The 18,853-nt window shown below is 40.6% G+C and overlaps 3 protein-coding genes across 5 annotated transcripts in view; 1 reads left to right on the top strand and 2 right to left on the bottom strand.

Annotated features, from left to right (window-relative positions):
* Positions 1-36: 36 nt before the first annotated feature.
* Positions 37-7,589, bottom strand: LOC102299141 (cytochrome P450 1A1). Of its 3 annotated transcripts, XM_042221204.1 has the most exons (9): positions 7,445-7,589; positions 4,078-4,384; positions 3,953-3,986; positions 3,381-3,865; positions 2,607-2,730; positions 2,407-2,496; positions 1,186-1,309; positions 1,004-1,090; positions 37-887 (listed from the first exon to the last, which is right to left on the bottom strand). In XM_042221204.1, exons 2-9 carry the CDS (start codon positions 4,366-4,368, stop codon positions 605-607), a joined length of 1,518 nt encoding a protein of 505 aa, XP_042077138.1. In that variant the 5' UTR covers positions 4,369-4,384; positions 7,445-7,589; the 3' UTR covers positions 37-604. The 3 variants fall into 3 exon arrangements, with proteins under 3 accessions (XP_042077138.1, XP_005922826.1, XP_042077137.1); XM_005922764.3 differs by having other exon boundaries at positions 3,381-3,986; XM_042221203.1 differs by lacking the exon at positions 7,445-7,589 and adding an exon at positions 4,582-6,588 and having other exon boundaries at positions 3,381-3,986.
* A 5,044-nt stretch (positions 7,590-12,633) lies between these two features.
* On the top strand, positions 12,634-17,933 carry LOC102298612 (retinal dehydrogenase 1). Its single transcript, XM_005922762.2, has 14 exons — positions 12,634-12,911; positions 13,643-13,803; positions 14,012-14,116; positions 14,347-14,487; positions 14,601-14,730; positions 14,871-14,932; positions 15,202-15,330; positions 15,462-15,575; positions 15,708-15,810; positions 16,169-16,353; positions 16,438-16,602; positions 16,704-16,861; positions 17,002-17,076; positions 17,247-17,933. Exons 1-14 carry the CDS (start codon positions 12,851-12,853, stop codon positions 17,317-17,319), a joined length of 1,662 nt encoding a protein of 553 aa, XP_005922824.1. The 5' UTR covers positions 12,634-12,850; the 3' UTR covers positions 17,320-17,933.
* A 73-nt stretch (positions 17,934-18,006) lies between these two features.
* The window catches only part of tmc2b (transmembrane channel-like 2b), a 22,873-nt gene continuing 22,026 nt past the window's right edge, over positions 18,007-18,853 (bottom strand). Inside the window, exons 16-18 of the mRNA XM_042221167.1 lie at positions 18,606-18,684; positions 18,383-18,509; positions 18,007-18,287 (exon numbers count right to left, since the gene is read on the bottom strand). Of these exons, the coding sequence (XP_042077101.1) occupies positions 18,070-18,287; positions 18,383-18,509; positions 18,606-18,684 (424 nt within the window). The 3' untranslated portion in view covers positions 18,007-18,069. The remainder of the gene's footprint in view (positions 18,288-18,382; positions 18,510-18,605; positions 18,685-18,853) is intronic.

The following is an 18,853-nucleotide window of genomic DNA, read 5'->3' as shown; positions in this document are numbered from 1 at the left end:
CATTTTATGCATACATTAGAAACAATAACTGCCTTAAACCTAGTGGTATTAGTGCTTTGAGATAATTTGAATATTTGTTAGTATGTTTGTAGTTTATATAGCACACTTTTTTTATGTGATATTATTTTACCTCAACATGACGTATAGAGGTCAGGTATTTACAATAAGATTAAGTTATTCAACTTGTAATATTCAGGTGAAACAGTTCATTAAGAGCTATCAGCTGAAGTCTGTCCTTCATAGTTTCCCAAAGAAGGCACTCATCAAATGTTCACAAACAAAAGTTTAACAACAGCTAAAAGTGTCTATACTATTTCTATTTACAAAACTATTAATGAAGTCATTGTGGCTTACCCTGCTGCCAGTGACACTCATCCTCATTCCTCCGTTTTAAACTGTGACCAGTCACTTAAGATATTAATGTAGCAGGCAGATGGACTGAATGCTGTAAAATGACCTCATGTTCGCTTTGTGTATATTTATCTTTGTGTCTGTGCTTTGACCACATTTGCCAAACTGAGCACAAAATAGTAATAACTACAATTAATTTCCACTGTGACATTCCAAAACATCCGAAAGATCATCATTTGAGTTTTCAGACGGTCTAAAATCTCTGGGAAATGGTAATCCTGTATGGACGTGGTTTCATAGTTAGACCAAAATCAGTGCTGAGATCCAGCTCCTGCCCTGGAACATTTTCAATACGTAGCCCATGAAGAAGCGTGGTAAGAAACACAAACATCTCCAAACGTGCAAATTCATCGCCAAGACAGCGTCTTTTTCCCATGCCGAAGATCTGGACTTTCTCTGTCAGCTCTTTGTTCAGGAGTCCACATGGATTCAAGAAACGCTGTGGACGAAATGTCTCAGGATCGCCCCAAAGATCACTGGGAAAGAATGAACATTTTAACAAATAAACAAAAATGTTAAAAAAACATCCACACAGTCTTAAAAGATAAAAAGAACGAGACAAAGTAGATTTTTACTGCTTTCGGCTACTCACGTATCATGGTTGACTTGATATTGATTAATGAAGACGCACGTGTCTTTGGGAATGAAATACCCATTAAATGTGATGTCTCTCGTGGTGCTGGAGAGGAAAAATATAATCAGAGGAAAGTGATAAAAAAAACAATCTACATGCTGAAAAAACAAATTTACTGCTGTCAAAACTTTAGGTCTTACCAGTGTGGTATGGTAAAAGGGACATATGAAGCATGACGAAACACTTCATATATGAAGGCCTCTGTGAAAGGCATCTTGGCTTTATTGGAAAACCTGGGCAGCTGGAGTTTGCCGATATGCTCATCTTAAAAAAATAATGATAAATAATAAAACATAATCTGTATCTCATCTTTTGGGTCTAAAAAAATGTGACATAAGTTGTGATAAACTTGCAGTTTTGTTAACGTTATTTACATTTTTATTTTCATTTTTATTCTTGTATTCTAATAATATGTCTTTTTTTTTTTTTTTTTAATTTAAACTTAACATAAACTGATTTCCAGGCTGTGGTTTGCTTTCTTTCAGTATGTAAAAACTTTATGCACATGTGCATCATAAAAAATTACAATTTAAAATATGCTGATCCTTTAGATTACTTTACAAATATTGCTCCACTAATAAGGCTTTCGGTACTGTAAACAACAGAATTAAAGCCTCTTAATTAAATGAAATGTAAGAGATGAAAAAGGGAATAATGTCAGACTATGTCTGTTCACTGCCTTGCGTGTCAGCGCCTTTGTGTCTCCGGGGAACTCTCTAACCCCTCTCCTGTTCTGATTCATCCTGCCTCCTCTTAGTTCTCTCTGTCTCTCTCTCTCGCTTCATCTCGCCCTCTGTGAAAATACAACGTGCCTCAGAACAGACAGCACCAGTTCTCTGAGCCCACTTCAAAAAGCGTCAGCAAATTGGACTGATCTTTTGTGAGTTTCTCTGGTCTGATTCTGTCTCTCCAAAAAGCGTGCTCGGTTGGCCGTTGTTCAGTCTTTTTAATAAGGATTCTCCCTGATACTGCAGACATCACAGACGGCTGCATGCTCATGTATGGCCTGTGCATAGCTGCTAATGAGAGGTGCATTTCCACCCGTTTCTTGTAAACTGTGTGAATCCCATTTGTGGTGAATATTTTAATAGATAAGAACTACATTTACTACTGACTTATGCTCATCAGTGATGTGGGACTTAAAACGATTAAGGAGCAACCTCCTATTTTTGGTCTATGAGAAACAGAATGATTATGAGTCCGTCATCAGAGCAGGAACAAGAGAGGACTTTCCTATTTAGCATACCCTGAATTCTCTGTAAGCCGTGTATTTACCAGTTTCTAACAATGGGTGACTTTGGTGAAGAGCCGAGCACACTGTACAGCATATGAGTTTGTTTTAATGGAGCATAAGGCATCACCTATTTCCTGGTGTATTTTATCCTGGATGTCAGGAAACTTGATGAGGTACAACAGGCTCCACTGCAAACCAGCGATGATGGTGTCGAATCCTTTGGAAAACCACAAAAAAGGGGGAAAATTCATTATCACCATTAGGATTTATTACTGGCATAATACAAGAGTAAAAGCATCATAATGTGAAATTTGTAGTTTGCCTAACCTGCTCCAAAGATGTCTATGACAGTGTGAATGATCTGGTCGTTAGAGAGCATCGAAGTATTCTTGCTTTCTTCTCTTTCTTCACAAAGTGCAATTAGAGCGTCTGTAATGTCCCGGATACGGTTCTGCAAACACAGATAACTTTACTCCTTCCAACATCAAGCAGCTGTCACTGCTCAAATATAAAGTTATCTACTTTAACTGCCAGCTTGCTTTAAACCTTAAAAGTAATTAGGGAAGGGACAGTAATCAATTGTGGTAAGACGCGTGTCTTCCAGTAGAGTTGCTAATTCCTAATTAGAGTGCGTGCGAACATTTTAGCCATCTCTGCACAAGAACAAAAAAGGTCCATCACATGGAACTTGTTAGTTATTTTTTTGGCTACAGTTACGATCATAGCTACCAATGTATGAGTTCAATGTCATATTAAAGAGCCAGGATGCAAATTAGTGGCACAGATCTAAAGAAAACAACACCAACAGACACATTATTTACAACATAAGGCTGTGGCGACATCTATTAAAGGTCACTGTGCAAAAGATCAGTTAAAGTTAAGATAATATAAAAAATATATAAATAAAATGCAATATTCACAAATCATTAAGAAGCCTAGTTGCTGATTATTATGAAACTGAAGTTTATGTCAGTAAGTCATGTGCAAAAATGAAATAAATAGAACTTAAGCAAACAGTGATTACATGGCACAGATTGTACTGTCATTTTCCCCCATTTAAACTAAATTCTTGCCTACATGTAAGTCTGCATACTTAATTACCTTATCAAAGGTGTCAATGTGTTCCTCAATATTCCGCTCCATGAATCTGTTCATCCTGCGAACGTACTGGACTATCTTTCTCAGCGATGGACTCGGAAAGTAGCGAAACACGGGGAAAAAATCAGCCAGGTTCCCCGCTGCAAAGAGCTTCAGGACCTCGTTGTTGACATCAACAATAGTGAGAAACTCCTTATCACTGTAGTCATACCGTTTCCCAAAACAAAGTGCACAAATGACATTTGCCACTGAGGTTACCAAGGTCGTTGCTGGGTCTATATCCTCCGTTTCCTCTTTTGCAGCTTTTTCTCGAATCACCTGCACCATCCCTGCAGCCTCTGCACATATGTGCTCCTCTAAGAGGCAGGTGGCACCAAAACCCCTTGGCTCAGCCTGGGAGAAAGACCTGAGGGCATTCTTACACAGCTTCTTATGGAGCAGCCACACAGGTCCGTAGTTCTCATTGAAAGTCATGCTGGTCCCATTGGCTATAGCAGAGAAGATGAAAAGGTTAGGTCGCCCCGCAAAAGCTTCCCCGTGTCGAACCAGAGCCTGCCTGATGGTGTTGTACCCACTCAGAACGACAACAGTCAAAGAGCCAAGGCGGAGCTGGATTCATGACACAAACAAATAAATTAACTCATGCTCACTCTGTTGATCTGAAACTAATAATACAAAAACTATATATAACTATATGTACCTTGAAGATGTCTCCATACTGAAGCCTCAACCCAGTTAGAGAGAGATGAATCTGATCCCCGACCTGGAGCAGATTCCCGACAAGGGGCCACGGTTTGGGGCCAGGAGGTGGGGGATATTTTGTGTGGTCCAGCTGGGAGTCAAGATGGAAGTGGAAGAAGGATCTCTTACTCTTTTGACCCCAGATAACCATCAGGAGGAGGGTTAAAAGACAGAGTGCAACAGTTACACTAGATAGAGAGCCAAAAGAGTTCTCCTTGATTGGCAGAATCCCAAACAGCAGCGGCCTCATGTTGCAAGTAGAAATACTGAGAGATAAGAGAGAGAAAGTTGAAAGTGAAGAAACAAAAAAAACAGATTTATCCTTGAAAGGGAGAAAACAGATCAGATCCTCGTTAAAAGAAAAGAAAATGTGCCTCATACTGTGTCCTGTAAAAACCAAACAAGGAAAGAATATTAAAAAATAAAGAAATGATAAGAAAGCCATACAGTAAGATAAACTCACCATACAGGGCCCTCGGAAACTTGGCGGAGAAAAAAATTTACAGCTCAATTTAGACAGCAAAGAGCAGACACCAAAATATTAGATAGTCAGAGGTTTGAGGTCTGACCCTTGGGAACTTGTGATGAGAGTGGCTTGCATTACGGGATGTCCCATGCAGCAACAGCAGCCAGGCCCCCTGCAGAGGGAGCTGCCGCCCATTCACAAAAGAGAGGCACACATAGTGAGAAACTTGGCTCAGGGTTTTGGATGAGTCCGACTGAGCCAGCCAGAGGACTGCATCAGCCAATTTAACTACAGACTGGAATCTTACACAGCACGGGCTCCTCCTCGCCAGTTCTTACCTTGACTAGTAAAGGTAAATTGTAAATGGTTTTTATATAGCACATTTCCTACTCCACTGGAGCAACCAAAGCACTTCATACATGGAGACTGTGTGATGCAGTGCAAAGGCTAAAAATGTTTTTCAAACTCAATATGTGGTATCATTACCAGCTTCCTGGCCCTGACCACCAGAGATGCTTTTAAATAAAAACTTAACACTTATACAAACAATGTTAGTTGTTAGTTGGATGATTTGTTTATAATTTAATACTGCACTGCCTCTTCAGCTAAAATCTGACTGCTTATGTCTTCACTGTGCATGATTCAGTTCTCTCTTGATGTTTTAGGCTGTAGACTGGAAAATAAACTGCCAGACTGCCCCACTGCCTGTGGACCGATTATCTAGACATAACAGTATTTCATCATCACCAAGGAGCCACCAGGTTGAGGATCACTGCTCTTCAGAACCAGTAGTATCAGAGTGAAATGAAATGTATGGAGTGTATTAGGAAATCCATGTGCAACTGCATGTATTCCAATCCTCTGTCGAAGAAACAAGACGCGGTGTAATGGGTGATTGCCCTGAAAGCAAAGAGATGGATTTCAACCCTGCCAAAAGGATCTGATACCTGACCCACACCAACAGTTCTTCATTCACTTATAAGTGGAGAAAATGTGAGATTTAGGCTACCCTGCATGTTCCTGTCTGATAGGCAGGAAATGAAGACTGCAACACAGCAGCATTGAGCAAAACAGCTTAACAATGGGAAATGACTGTGTCCCACCCTGCCTGTTTATGTGCTGCCTGGTCAGAACATGCTGGACCACCCAAAAAAAAAAACTATTTTGAGCTAGGAAAGTATTTAGCAACTCCAAATGGCTTCCAGAAGTCTAGCCCTCCCCACTCACTGCCACACCATCATACAGGCGCTTCAGCCTTCAATCCAGTCAGTTCCCATACAGTCCAGTGTAAAAATGTTAACTTTATATCATTAAAAAGCTTGTTTACAGTCTAGTGCAAAAAAAATGGTTTGGCGCTCTATGGATAGTTTCCCCCTTCATAATAATTATCCACTGTGTACTCAAGCCATAGTGGATACGCTATGGCTTAACGTTATAGACATAAGTGACAAATTTCCCAACACAGGAAGCTGCAGCTAGTCGCTACATGCCAGTCCTAATCTGCTAATTTGAATCACTGAAATGGACCACATGTTTGAGCTGCCAGTTTCTTTTCAACGATTTTGATTTAAAGTAGTCCATAGCACACAATAAATACCGGATATGTGGGTCTCTGTATTTATTCAGCCTGCTAAGTTTGCTGATAACACCAATTCCTGGTTAAATTCCCTCTAAATGTTGAGGAAAGCCACTTCAGTGTTCCCTTTATCACTTTCTCTCACATAGGATACACTGGACCATCATTTCTTGCCTCACGATATAAAGAAAAAAAGCAGCCGACCATTAACAAAAACAAATGACAAACACAAGTGACGACAAGTGACGTCAGTCATCAGAAACTACTGCTTTTCCATCTTTGCCATAATTTTGTATGTTTTAACCTTTTAAAATGCGTTAAACTAATGGCTGATGCCTAAACACAACACTGCTTTATTCAAATCTACTTTTTATGAAGCTGTAAAACAATTTGCAACTTTGGGAAAGCGCCTTAGAAAAGGGTGTTCATATTTAAGTAGATTTCATAATTCAGTTCAAAACAATTTCTTTTATATATATATATATATATATATATAGCACCAAAATCCCAAAATCTCAAAGCAGTTTATTATTTAAAGTTAAAGACCCCATGGAGAGAAACCCCGAACCTGAACATAGAACAACACAGTGGCAAAGAATCTAAAACAAGCTTTTTTTTTTCTTTCAAATTACTATTGTTACTATTGTTTCCATAAGGAATGAGTGTTTTATATAGAGTCAGTGGAGCCACTAATAATTGCCATCCACTTCTTGAAAGGACAAGAAGCACTGTGTCGGTGAGAGCAGACTGCTGGAGGCCACTGCGGGGATAGTTTAGGCTCTCGTAAATTAAATTAGCTCCTCGTTGAAATTGAGAAGCTCAGTGACGAACAGCGACCAACCTCTGCTGGGAGTTATTTATTTATTTATTTATTTATTTACTTATTCCTGAAAATTCACTCAGAAGCCCGGGGCTTGATTATGTGACATCAGTACTTCTATCAAAGCCGGAGCGTCCTGATAGGCTACAGAGTGGACGCCCCTCTCTGGGAGGGGAGCTTTGGAGCACTCGGTGAAGGTGCTTGTTGGTGGTCACAGGGCGGAAAGTACGTACAGGCTACCCTCAAATGTAAGCTTGACTGTGGTGCGCATACGCATATATAGCTAACGACCTTGCGCATCTTTGAGAGCGGTTGCTATTAACCGGTCTGTGCGTTCAGAAGCTGCAAGAGTGTTTGAGCATTTTGAATCTATACGTTCACATTTCTTTTATATCCTCAGGTCCAAAATTGGACAAGCCCCCCCCCTGTACTTCTTGCAAGCAATCAATAACGGCTGTACCAACCTTTATTTGTCTCCGATGCACGGGCCACCGGGACTGCTCTCGCTCTGCAGTTTATTTACAGTGTTTCCTCAAGCAGCTGCTGCAGATTTACTCAGAGAAGCGTCCCCCTCCTCATCTCTCAGTTTGTACATCCTACTTTCTTTTGCGTTTTAATCCCTCCCACAATAGATACAGGCCGAGGAGCAGACGAAGAGGCTTGCAGTGAAAGGAGTGGGGGGGTAACAGATATTTTTGCTTAAAGTATAAGAATTATGGTTTGCTATAACTGCCTGCTACTGAATTTGATGACCTCAGATGTCAGATAAATATAACAGTTTGATGAAATACAAAACTGATATGATCAGACAGCTGAACATTGAACACAGCTGAACTAAAATAATCTACAAACATAAAGGATCTTAAGACTTATTGATCCTGTTAATCTTTTCTGCAAAGTATGCATTACAGCTCCCCTACCTCCACTCTCCCCCTCCACTGTCCTCCAGATACATTTTAGTAACGGACCTGCTGGTGCACTTAGATTGATTTCCAGGTTACAGGCAGGAGGATGGATGGCACAAAATTGTAAAATTACACTAATAAGATGGATAAGCTGCATCACTCATCAGTTATACTCATTTATTTTTCTCTTTCCCTTTCACAAAGGATAGTCCAGTTCTGTTGCTGAAGGAAGTAATAAAGAAGGTGCTGGAGCAGCTTTTTGAGAATTTGAACAGCTGCAGAAGCTTCCAGGTTACTACGCAAAGGTGACTGAACACAAGCAAGAGAGAAGTGAGTCCAAAGTTCTGCTAAAAGGAAATGACCTTGTTTGACCTGGAACCACAACTGATGGGAATGTCCCTTGTCTTTCCTGTTCTCTTTGATTTTATTATATACCATTTCTTGACGCAACACTCCCAGGGATGCGTGTCTCTACCCAAGGTCTCAGATCTTTTTTGAGTTAGGCAAATGCAGGATGCTTTCTTTAATGTATGCAAGTTGCATACATTAAAGAATGTTAATGTTGCATAATGCAACATTAACATTTACCCAGTGACCATGAACCACCTTTGTTTGGGCACTGAAGTGACAAAACCTGAACAGTTGCTGCAGTTACCTAAGAAATATTTAACACACATTCTCTCCAGAGGCCTGGAGGTGAGTGAGCCAACTAGTTTCTCTGACTGAGAGATTGGTTCCTGTCTCACAAGAGAGCAGTGTCATCTCCCCACATCTCCCCAGTGGCAGATGACACTGCCCTCTTGAGGGAAAATAATGTTACTCCAGGCCAACAAAAAGTTTTTTTCAGTGGCAGAAGCAAGCTTCAATAAAACATACAGTGCTGTGCACACCTTGTGCTAGATAAGCTACCATGGATGGCTCCAGAGTCAGTAAATTACTCAAGCCAGACTTTTCAGTGGTGTCAGGTCCAAGTACTATCCACCATCCAGAAAGCTTATAAACTGTAACAAAAAAAACAAAAAAACTCAATATTTGGGCGTCACAGACAGCATATTCATCACCTACAGTCTTATAACTGACAACAACAGGGTCATATAAGCTAACTTTAAGCTGGTAGACAACAAAGCTAACTAGCAACAGCTCACAAGCCCGACTTAGCTGAGGTGTTCTTGATGAGGGGAAGACCTTAAAACATGGGAACAGATTGTGAAGGTCATGTGCTGACGTGGACTCACATGTAAGAACGTATTTGCATAGCACATTTTTACACAAAAACTACAGAATTCTTTATAACAAAATACCAGAGAATAGAAATAAAGGTTAACCAAATGCAAGTGTGAAAACATGAGGTTTTAGCTGTTTTATGAAGGCGATCACCGAGTCCACAGATTTCAAGTTCAGTAATTCATTGTTCACTTGCTCTGACAAGCAAACACTGAATTACAATATTTTATACATGATGAAATAAATGCATGAATAACAGTTTCCAGTTCAGAGTGTGACACAATGAGACTTTACTTGGAAATATTTCTTAAGTAACACAAGCAAGCGATTTGACATGAACGTCCAACATGCAAAGGTTACGCCAAGGTTATCATGGCCCTGAGTCTGTGGACTTAGTGGTTTTGATTATTATCTTATGTTTCAGGTTAATTCTTGTTAAGATTTTCTTGTTCTTATGGTTTGGTTTCTGTTTTGTATTCTTAGCTCCTCCTGTTCTGTGTCTCTGTGCCTGCCCTGGTCCTACGTCTCTGTGTTCCCTCCCTGTTGCCATGTCTGTGTCATGTCACGTGTCATCCCATGTTTCACACTGTGTGTTATCCTGCATATCATTCTGCGTGACTTTCTGCATTTTCTTCTGCGAGTCATGGTTTCAGGTTTGTTTAGTAAGTTTTTCCCAGTTTGGGTTTATCTTTATGAAGCGCCTTGAGGCGACTTATGTTGTGATTTGGCGCTATATAAATAAAATTGAATTGAATTGTATTGAATCTTAGTTTCTGTTGTTCCCATGTCCACTCAGTCTGTATTCTCACCATTTTGAAAATAAAGTTCACTCACATCAAAGCCAGTGCCTGGCTTTTGGGTCTCTCGTTCACGACTCCACATGGCTGCCGCTGCAACCGTGACAAAAGTTCCAGAGAGAAGATTTAGCAAATGTGGCACAAGGACCGAGTTTCCATTATCTTAGACTTAAATCTGTCAGGGGACAAATAAGGACTTCTGCTTTCTCTTTATTAAGTCAGAGCACCTATGTAGGATCTGTAGCTAAGAATTATCTTGGGACTAAAAAGAGATATATAACCGAATGTCATCTGAATGTAGCAGTGATTAAAAAAGATGTTCAAAACATGCTGAAGAGCCATCAGATATAACAGAAAGGGCCCTAAAACAGAACCTTGTGGTATGCCATAGGTAATAGAAATAGAAGAGGACATGTACTTCACTGTGTTTATGTCATCACTGGTCATCTGCATTATTAAAGGAGTGAGAAGTGTCTTCACCTAGGCCATGTGGGGGTTGCAATACCCCATACGACATGTCTTGTTTTTATACACTGACGTGAGCAGTAAAACCTTTGAAGTGCAAATTCCTGAGAATTTTACTGAGAATGAATTATGACACCTTGTGATCTGCCTGCACTGGACCCCTGGTATGAACAATGTAATTTCTGTAATGTGTCACAAGGGAGTGCTCTTCATCTGATTGTCCAGTGACATGCATTCCCAAATCATTGCTGCTTACTACATGTAGCTGCATATATTTAGGCTGTGAATTAAATCATTAGTGCTTCATGTTGGGAATATTTACTAATCCTAAGAGAATGACATATTCACCTAATTTCAGAACAATGCAGTAAATTACAAACACAAGTCTTTGCATTCCTCTACCTCTCATTTTTTTCTTTTCTACTCCTTTTTCTAATAAATTCGACTAATAAATAGCCCTAACTAATTCCAGTGTCTGCTCACTCACCTTTTCTCTCATTCTTCCATTCCTTGTTATGGTAAAAATGTAAATGGCCTGCATTTGTATAGCGCTGTACTCAGTCCCTAAGGACCCCAAAGCACTTTACACTACATTCAGTCATTCCCCATTCACACACTGGCAATGGCAAGCTACATTGTAGCCACAGGTGCCCTGGGGCTCACTGACAGAGGCGAGGCTGCCGGACACTGGCGCCACCGGGCCCTCTGACCACCACCAGTAGGCAAGCATGGAGTTAGTATTTTGCCCAAGGATATTTAGCATGCAGCCAGGAGGCAGCCTGGGATCGAACCACCGACCTTCTGATTAGTGGCTGACCTGCTCTGCCACCTGAGCTACAGCCACCCCATGCATGACTGCACTGTCTCCAGTTCTTTCACCATCTCCTACTTTCCATTTTTTATTCCCTTTCTTTTTTCTTGCCCTCTATCAAACTGTCAATTTAGGTCAAGTTCAGCTGTGGGACACACGGGCGTCTGAGGCCGACCGACAGCTCCTTTGACCTGGTGGTCCACATCCTATGTAGACAGAGGCAGTCCAGTTTTGTCCTTAACTCTGGCAGACACACACTAACTCTCTGGATGGTAGAATTTCTATGAAGCAATTGTGCTGCATATGTTCGAACATTAAAACAAGGCCAGAGTTACAGATCTAATACTCCATTCAAAACGTCTGAATGAGTTTGTGTACATGCTCAATGTATAGCTAACCTATGCAGACCCCACATGACACTAGGATCGAGTATGTGTTGATCAACATTGACTATGTGCTTCCCTAATGAGGAACAAACCCTTTGGAGATAAGTAGACCCAAAGAATCTAGGTTACTTATTTACAGTGTGCTGTAGTTCCAGTCCAAACTCTTTCATAGAAAAAGGCTTCAAGTCAAGTGTGTGACAAATAAGAGGTGAACGCATTAGTATGGGAGGATGGTTTTCACTATGTTTTCAACACTCCCTAGATGCAGCTCTACAAATCTTCTCTTTGTTTAATGAGGGTTAAATCAGGTTGTGTTGTCAAAGGGGATAATTCTCAACAGGATGTGTGTATATCGAGACAGAAAATGGGCACACCAGACAAAATTATGTGATCACATTGTTCCTGGGAGACAGTGAAGCAGCAGGAGGCCCCTTATCAAAGCAAACATCTTCCCAATTATGCTTGTTGACTTGGAGGTGGGTCTAACCAGGCAACTGGGCTGAACTGATTCAGAGAAGACAGAAGTAAAAATGATGGCAAATTCAAGATTTTCAAGATTTTAGGGCTTGGTTCTTCCTCTTCAACATCTAAAAAGTTTATTGTATTGTAAAATTATCTTGGTAAATGTTTAGAAGTGTGCTTAACTTAAGGCGATTTTGAAATGGAAGATTTATGCACAGAAAGATTTAACAAAGATTTAACAAGGTAAGATAACATCTAATAATCTTAGCTTGGCAGAAAAATGTAACTCAGGGGTGTTAAAATTATCCACAGAGTCCCTTTATATTACCACCAATCAGTATTCTGATATAGATGGTGCTAATTATTTATTTATTATTTATTGCCAGTGTACTAGAAGCTTTCTGAGTAAAATATTAATAAGCAGTAATATTAAATCTGCAGGATTCAAATTGTAGTGAAGGAATAAAAATAGTGAAGTAGAAGAATTATTTAAACACTGTCAAGTTGATAAATTCCCGCTGATTGCAAAAATGGCTAATAATTAAAAATGTGTCTAACCATACTGTACTTCCATTGTCACGTCAGATGATTAGTGAGCTTGCCGCCTCCCGGGACACATGAGGTAAACTGGGATTGGGTCCATCTTAATGGTTATTTGCACGTGCAGGCAGACCCTCAAATGACCCAGGAGAAATCCTTCTGTGACAGCGCGCAATCCTGCGCATTTCTGCTTTCTGACGCTGAGAGCTGAAAGTATATAAAGAAGCTCGGAGACGCTCCGGTCAGCTGACACCGAGAGGAAGGAGAGAGCAGCTGCAACATGCCTGTGATCGGAGTGGGAATACACCAGTCGGGGGGAACTGCATCAGCATCACCCACAGGTAGCACAATTTTTTATGTTTACGTAATGTAATTCCACAACCACTTTCTAATGTTTGTTGAAAGACCAGATAAAAGTGCTTTTATAATAATAAAAATAAAAATAATTATTATCATTATTTTTATTATTGTGACAGACATAAATGTTCAAAAGTAATAGGCTTAATTTGCCAGATTTAAAAGTCTGTAAGTGCTATATTGACACATAGTTATGTATACATAATCTATTGTCTGGCTTCTCTACAAAATTATACAAGTGATATAGTAACATATTCAAACTGTCTTTTATCTGACACAGAAATCCACAATGCCTTAATTAAACTTGTTTCTTCCATATGAGCCCATGCATGATCAGGTTTTTCAGCAATTACAGTGAAATGCACCTCTGCTCATATTTTGCCCTGGCACAGCACTTGATGTTCTCAGATTCTCTCAGTTTAATTAAGGTCTAGTCCATTCTTCTGAGCCAGCAAACCATGTCAGTGCGTGGTCATGACCCTTGACCATCCGGTTTAAAAAAGCTGACAATGCCAATAACTAATTTGGCACAGTTTCTATTTACTCCACTGGGTTGGGATAGCATCGTGTGCACAGGGTTACTATCCTCACTCAGAGACCCAAATGTTAGCTTTCGCAATCACGTGTGTGTGTATGTATCTGTGTATTCACACACCTAATCAGACAAAGAGACTTGAACAACATTGTGTTCAATTTCTGTTTTTTGTTTTTTCAGAAAGAAAAAATTACAGCCTGAGCTCCCAGCCAGCCAATGGTTATGAACATCAGTCTGGCAATGGGTTCAACCACCAGGACCACAATTCCCAGAATGCAGATGGATTGGAGACAAATGCACTGCCCACTCCAATTGCAAACCCCCAAATTGTTTACACCAAGGTAAGCTGCAAGCCAAGAAGCAAAGCATATTTATAAGATGAAATAATTTGAATATAGGAAATGTTTACCAGTCCTTTATCAGTTAGGATGCAGTAAATACCTGGAACAGCATTCAGAGATGATACCCTACACTGTGTGCTTATCACTGTAAAGTCAAAGAGTGAGGGGGATATATCACACAATCTTTGTCTCTATCTTTCACCATCAGGTGTTCATCGGTAACGAGTGGCATGAGTCATGCAGTGGCAGAAAGATTCCTGTGTATAATCCCACCACCGAGAAGCTGCTGTGTGAAGTGGAGGAGGCCGACTCAGTGAGTATTTTACACGTCGCTAGTAAGTTAGATGAGCTTTACAAGAAAAACTATTGAATGTTTATGGAGCATTATTATGACTTACATTGTGAGCACTTTTTTGAACAACGTCTAGCGTGTTGTATGCTGTGTAGATTGGGAATCTCCTTAAAGCAAATTTTTCAAGTAAACACATAAACTTGATCTGGCGTGATTGTGGTGGAAACCTCCTTAACTTGTGCTAATAACAGGACGATGTGGACAAGGCAGTGAGGAGTGCCAGAGCTGCTTTCCAGATGGGATCACCGTGGAGATCCATGGATGCCTCAGACCGAGGCCATTTACTTAACAGACTTGCCGACTTGGTGGAGCGAGACCAGCTCTTGCTAGCGGTGAGAAACACACATACACGTACCTGAAGTAAATCATCAGTAAATGTTGCTCCACAAAACATCACGACTGGATTATAATGACGCTGTGTGTGCTTTTTTTTCTTGTTTTCCAGACACTAGAAGCTCTAAACTGTGGCAAAGTTTTCCTCGTGGCATATTTTGTAGATCTGATGGCTACAATCAAGACCTTGAGATATTACAGCGGCTGGGCAGACAAGATTCACGGAAAAACCATCCCCGTAGGTGAGTTAAATTCATTTTTTTGATTTAGATCAGAGGTTACACGTGTTTCCATATTTGAAACCATCAGCACAACAAAAACTGGATGCATTCAGTGCTATAATAAATGAACTGTGTGTGTTTTTTCTTTTTTTCTTTTTTAGATGGAGAATATTTTACCTACACACGGCATGAGCCCATTGGAGTATGTGGTCAGATCATTCCTGTAAGTGAAATAAACACTAAAGGATGGCAAACATTCAACTGTTATGTTACCAAGTTTTTGTGTTTTTTCAGTGTTTACATTCAGCCACCTGTGAGTAAAGTAATGGTCCTGAATGTGGTGAAAAAATGTTTTAATCTGTTTTTTAGCTGAACCTGAGATAATTTGTTGATTGGTTCTGATTGTGTCACATTCATTATCACATAAATCTTTTAAACCAAAAAGTCTTATGAAGCGAAAACTGAAAATTGAGTTTGCACTTTGGCATTTAGTGGAACTTCCCGCTGATGATGTTCGTGTGGAAGATTGCTCCTGCTCTGTGCTGTGGGAACACTGTAGTCATCAAGCCAGCTGAACAGACCCCTTTATCAGCTCTGCATATGGCTGCACTCATCAAAGAGGTAGTTAGATTCAAATTACTAATCACCCACAACAATCTTATGCAATTATATAAGTGCAAAAACTGGCGCAAGTCCACTTCTTACTGAAAGAAGATGACTGAGTGGCTGTCTTTTCAACTCTCTGTGTTCAGGCTGGGTTTCCTCCTGGAGTGGTTAATGTGTTGCCTGGTTATGGTCAGACAGCAGGCTGTGCCATTTCTCACCACATGGATATAGACAAAGTAGCCTTTACCGGATCTACGGCTGTTAGTATAAATCTCAGCACAGTGTGTCTGTGTGAACAGCTTGCTCTCTTCTGGTTTTGTGCATTTCACTCATGTACAAATGAACTCCTTTACTGTAACCATGCGGCTCACATGGTTGTCACTGGTTACCAGGTTGGAAAACTCATCCAGAAGGCTGCAGGTGAAAGCAACCTGAAGAGAGTCACACTGGAACTTGGTGGAAAAAATCCCAATATTGTCTTTGCAGACTGTGACTGTGAGTGGGACCTTTTTTTCACTTGATTACGTCACATTTCTCTCTTTAAATGTCATATTCTTTTATACCTTTACCATGTCTAACCATTTCTGAATTGAACAAATAAAGTGCAGCACCATATTAAGTCACACTTGTGGTGTATAAATCTTTCTTTTAGATTTGATATCTTTATATGATATATCTTGTATTAGTATTATCTTACTGTAGTGGTTTTCCCTAACAAGTGAATGATCCCTCGTTTGAACCTGGGAGTAGAAGAATCCCTTTGGGGTCGTGTCACAAAGGGCATCTGTTGTTAAAAAGAAATCTGCCAACTGCCAGCAGTTAAAGGTGGCTTTTCTGTGTATATGTCTTGCAGTAGAGTATGCAGTGGAGCAGGCACACAGTGGTCTGTTCTTCAATCAGGGCCAGTGCTGTCTGGCAGGATCCAGGGTGTTTGTAGAGGAACCAATCTACGAGGAATTTGTCCGCCGCAGTGTAGAGAAAGCCAGATCCAAAGTCCTGGGAAACCCACTGTTGCCAGGCGTGGACCAGGGACCACAGGTATACTGTGGCCTGAATACTGTTACACCAACTAACAAGTCAGACAGGTCAGAAGAATATGAGCTTTGTTTATTTTTTCCTCAGATCGACCAGAAGCAGTTTATTAAGATAATGGAGCTAATAGAAAGCGGGAAGAGAGAAGGTGCAACTCTGGAGTGCGGTGGCTCTCCAGGGGGTCAGCAGGGACTTTTCATCCAACCCACCGTGTTCTCAAATGTCAGAGACCATATGCGTATCGCTAAAGAAGAGGTACTCACACCCCCAACGGTGGAGCACATATTAAAATACATGGTCTAATTCTACTGCTCATTTTTTTCCTTTTGTAAGATTTCTCTACCATCCTCTTGCAGATATTTGGCCCGGTGCAGCAGATTATGTGTTTCCGCAGCATAAGTGAAGTCATCGAGAGAGCCAATGCCACACAATACGGGTTGGCAGCAGGAGTCTTCACTAATGACATCAACAAAGCCCTTACAGTCTCCTCTGCTCTGCAAGCCGGCATGGTCTGGTATGGATCACATCCTTTGCACAGAGCATGATAACTGAAGCCTCTCTTAAAGTCCCATTAGACTTTGGAATAGTGCAGCTACTACTATTGTATGCCTGTTTTTAAGGAATAAGGTGAAACTAATGCTGCTTTAATTCTAGGGTGAACTGCTACAATGCCATGAGTATTCAGTGTCCATTTGGTGGCTTCAAGATGTCTGGGAATGGGAGAGAACTGTGAGTGTTGCCATTTTGAAATCTAAGGAAATTAACCTTTACATTTGCTGCATTAATGTCCATCAAACAACTACGTAATCATTGCTTTGAGACTTTGTAACAATGCACTGCAACTTGACTAGTAAACTCTTTCTCTTTTTAATCAGTAGTGCTTGTTTTTCTTATTTCAGGGGGGAATATGCACTGCAGGAGTACACTGAAATCAAGGCAGTCACAATCAGAATATCACAGAAGAGCTCATGATACTGCCAGTCTACATTTCTCCTGTTTAAACCATCAGCCAGAGTCAGATCATTAGATCATGCTGCACCTGCATGTTTTTTAGCCACTTTGTGAATATTTATTCCATTTTCTGCACAGACTTTCTTTATTTTTGTCATATACCGCCAGGGTTACATGACTTTTATCTATGGTGGTCCTCTAGTGTACAGGTTTGTAAACAGATTGTTCTTTGAAGTGTTGCCTCTCGTGTGTTTGATAGTTTAGTTACACCATAAATGGCAATTTTTCATAAATAGAACATTTTAATAGATGTCATGCAAAAAATTAGAAAGTCACTTTAAAAACTATGTACAGGGATTTCCACATGAAATCAGTCGTCTGTATAGATAAGCAGTAAACTGTAGACTGATTCCACTGTAGTAAACAGGAAAAAAAGCCGAGTCCTTGGTAGAAGTTGCTGAGACATAGAGTTTGTTGACATTTTTGCAGTTGTAATACTACTGACACAGATAACACACCATTTCTGTATCTTTTAACTGAGTCGCTGCAGTAACTACAGACTTTTTCCAGTGTTAGGTATGATTGATGTCTCATCTACCATGTTGAAAATACTAATTGAATGCTTTTCATTCATATAATAAAATTCCAATAAGAAATGATGTTATGAAATTTGTGTTCATTTGCATCATTGCAGTAAACCCAAAATTGATTCCTCCTCCATGTGCAGCTGGAGCCATCCTAGCAGATATCTGTAACTGTGAATCATGCTTCTTATGTCCTCGGAGGAGCGCCCCGACCTCTCCCTCTGCCAGGCCCAGGTAGAGGGCCCCTGAGATGTCCAGGAGGCCCTCCCCGTGCCCGAGGAGGATGGGCTACTGGCCCTCTGGGGTTTGTGGCAGCCAGTGACACCTCCTTTTGCAGGTTGACCCCTTTCCCCGCTGATCCTGGCTTCATTTTGGTAGACTTGCCTCCCTTCTCAATTACAATATCTAAAAAGACAGATTGAGAGTTGGAAAACGTGGTCAGGTCAGTGGGGTGTTAATTATCCTACAGTATATGCAGCTGAAGCTGTATGTGAGTGTACCATGAGGCGGCTCTTCCTCAGTGGGAGGCGGTATTAGAGATTTATTTGGCAGAAGGTCCTCCAAGTCTTTCATTACTTGATTAGTGCTGTCCTTGTTGTTCCTGCGGTTCTTCTCCTCGTCTCGGGCCTGAAGTGATGACCAACAAACCCGACAGTCATTTGATTTGAATCTAATCTTGAACTTTTGCTTAAATAAGGGAAATTAAGAGAAATTCATACTGACCATTTTCATCTTCTTTTTAAGGTCCAGGTTTGCCTGTTGGTATCCCTTTGACACTGTGTTAAGGTAGTAGATGGCCAACCTGTTACACAGTATAAGTCTTTTACTGTGCCACTGCAGATGGATTAGATTACAGTCAGGCTTTGTCACGGACCCGGCTCTGGGGACTCGGGGTCCGTGGGCAGTGGGGACTCTGACTGTTATTGTTGTTATTATTATTATTTGGTGTGTTGTCTGCACTGCCCCTGTGC

Source organism: Haplochromis burtoni, unplaced genomic scaffold, assembly GCF_018398535.1.
Source record: "Haplochromis burtoni strain Fernald_Lab_line unplaced genomic scaffold, NCSU_Asbu1 Contig_62, whole genome shotgun sequence".
NCBI lineage: Eukaryota > Metazoa > Chordata > Actinopteri > Cichliformes > Cichlidae > Haplochromis > Haplochromis burtoni.
The sequence above is the reverse complement of the archived record's forward strand: the minus strand, read 5'-3'. Positions and strand labels throughout refer to the sequence as shown.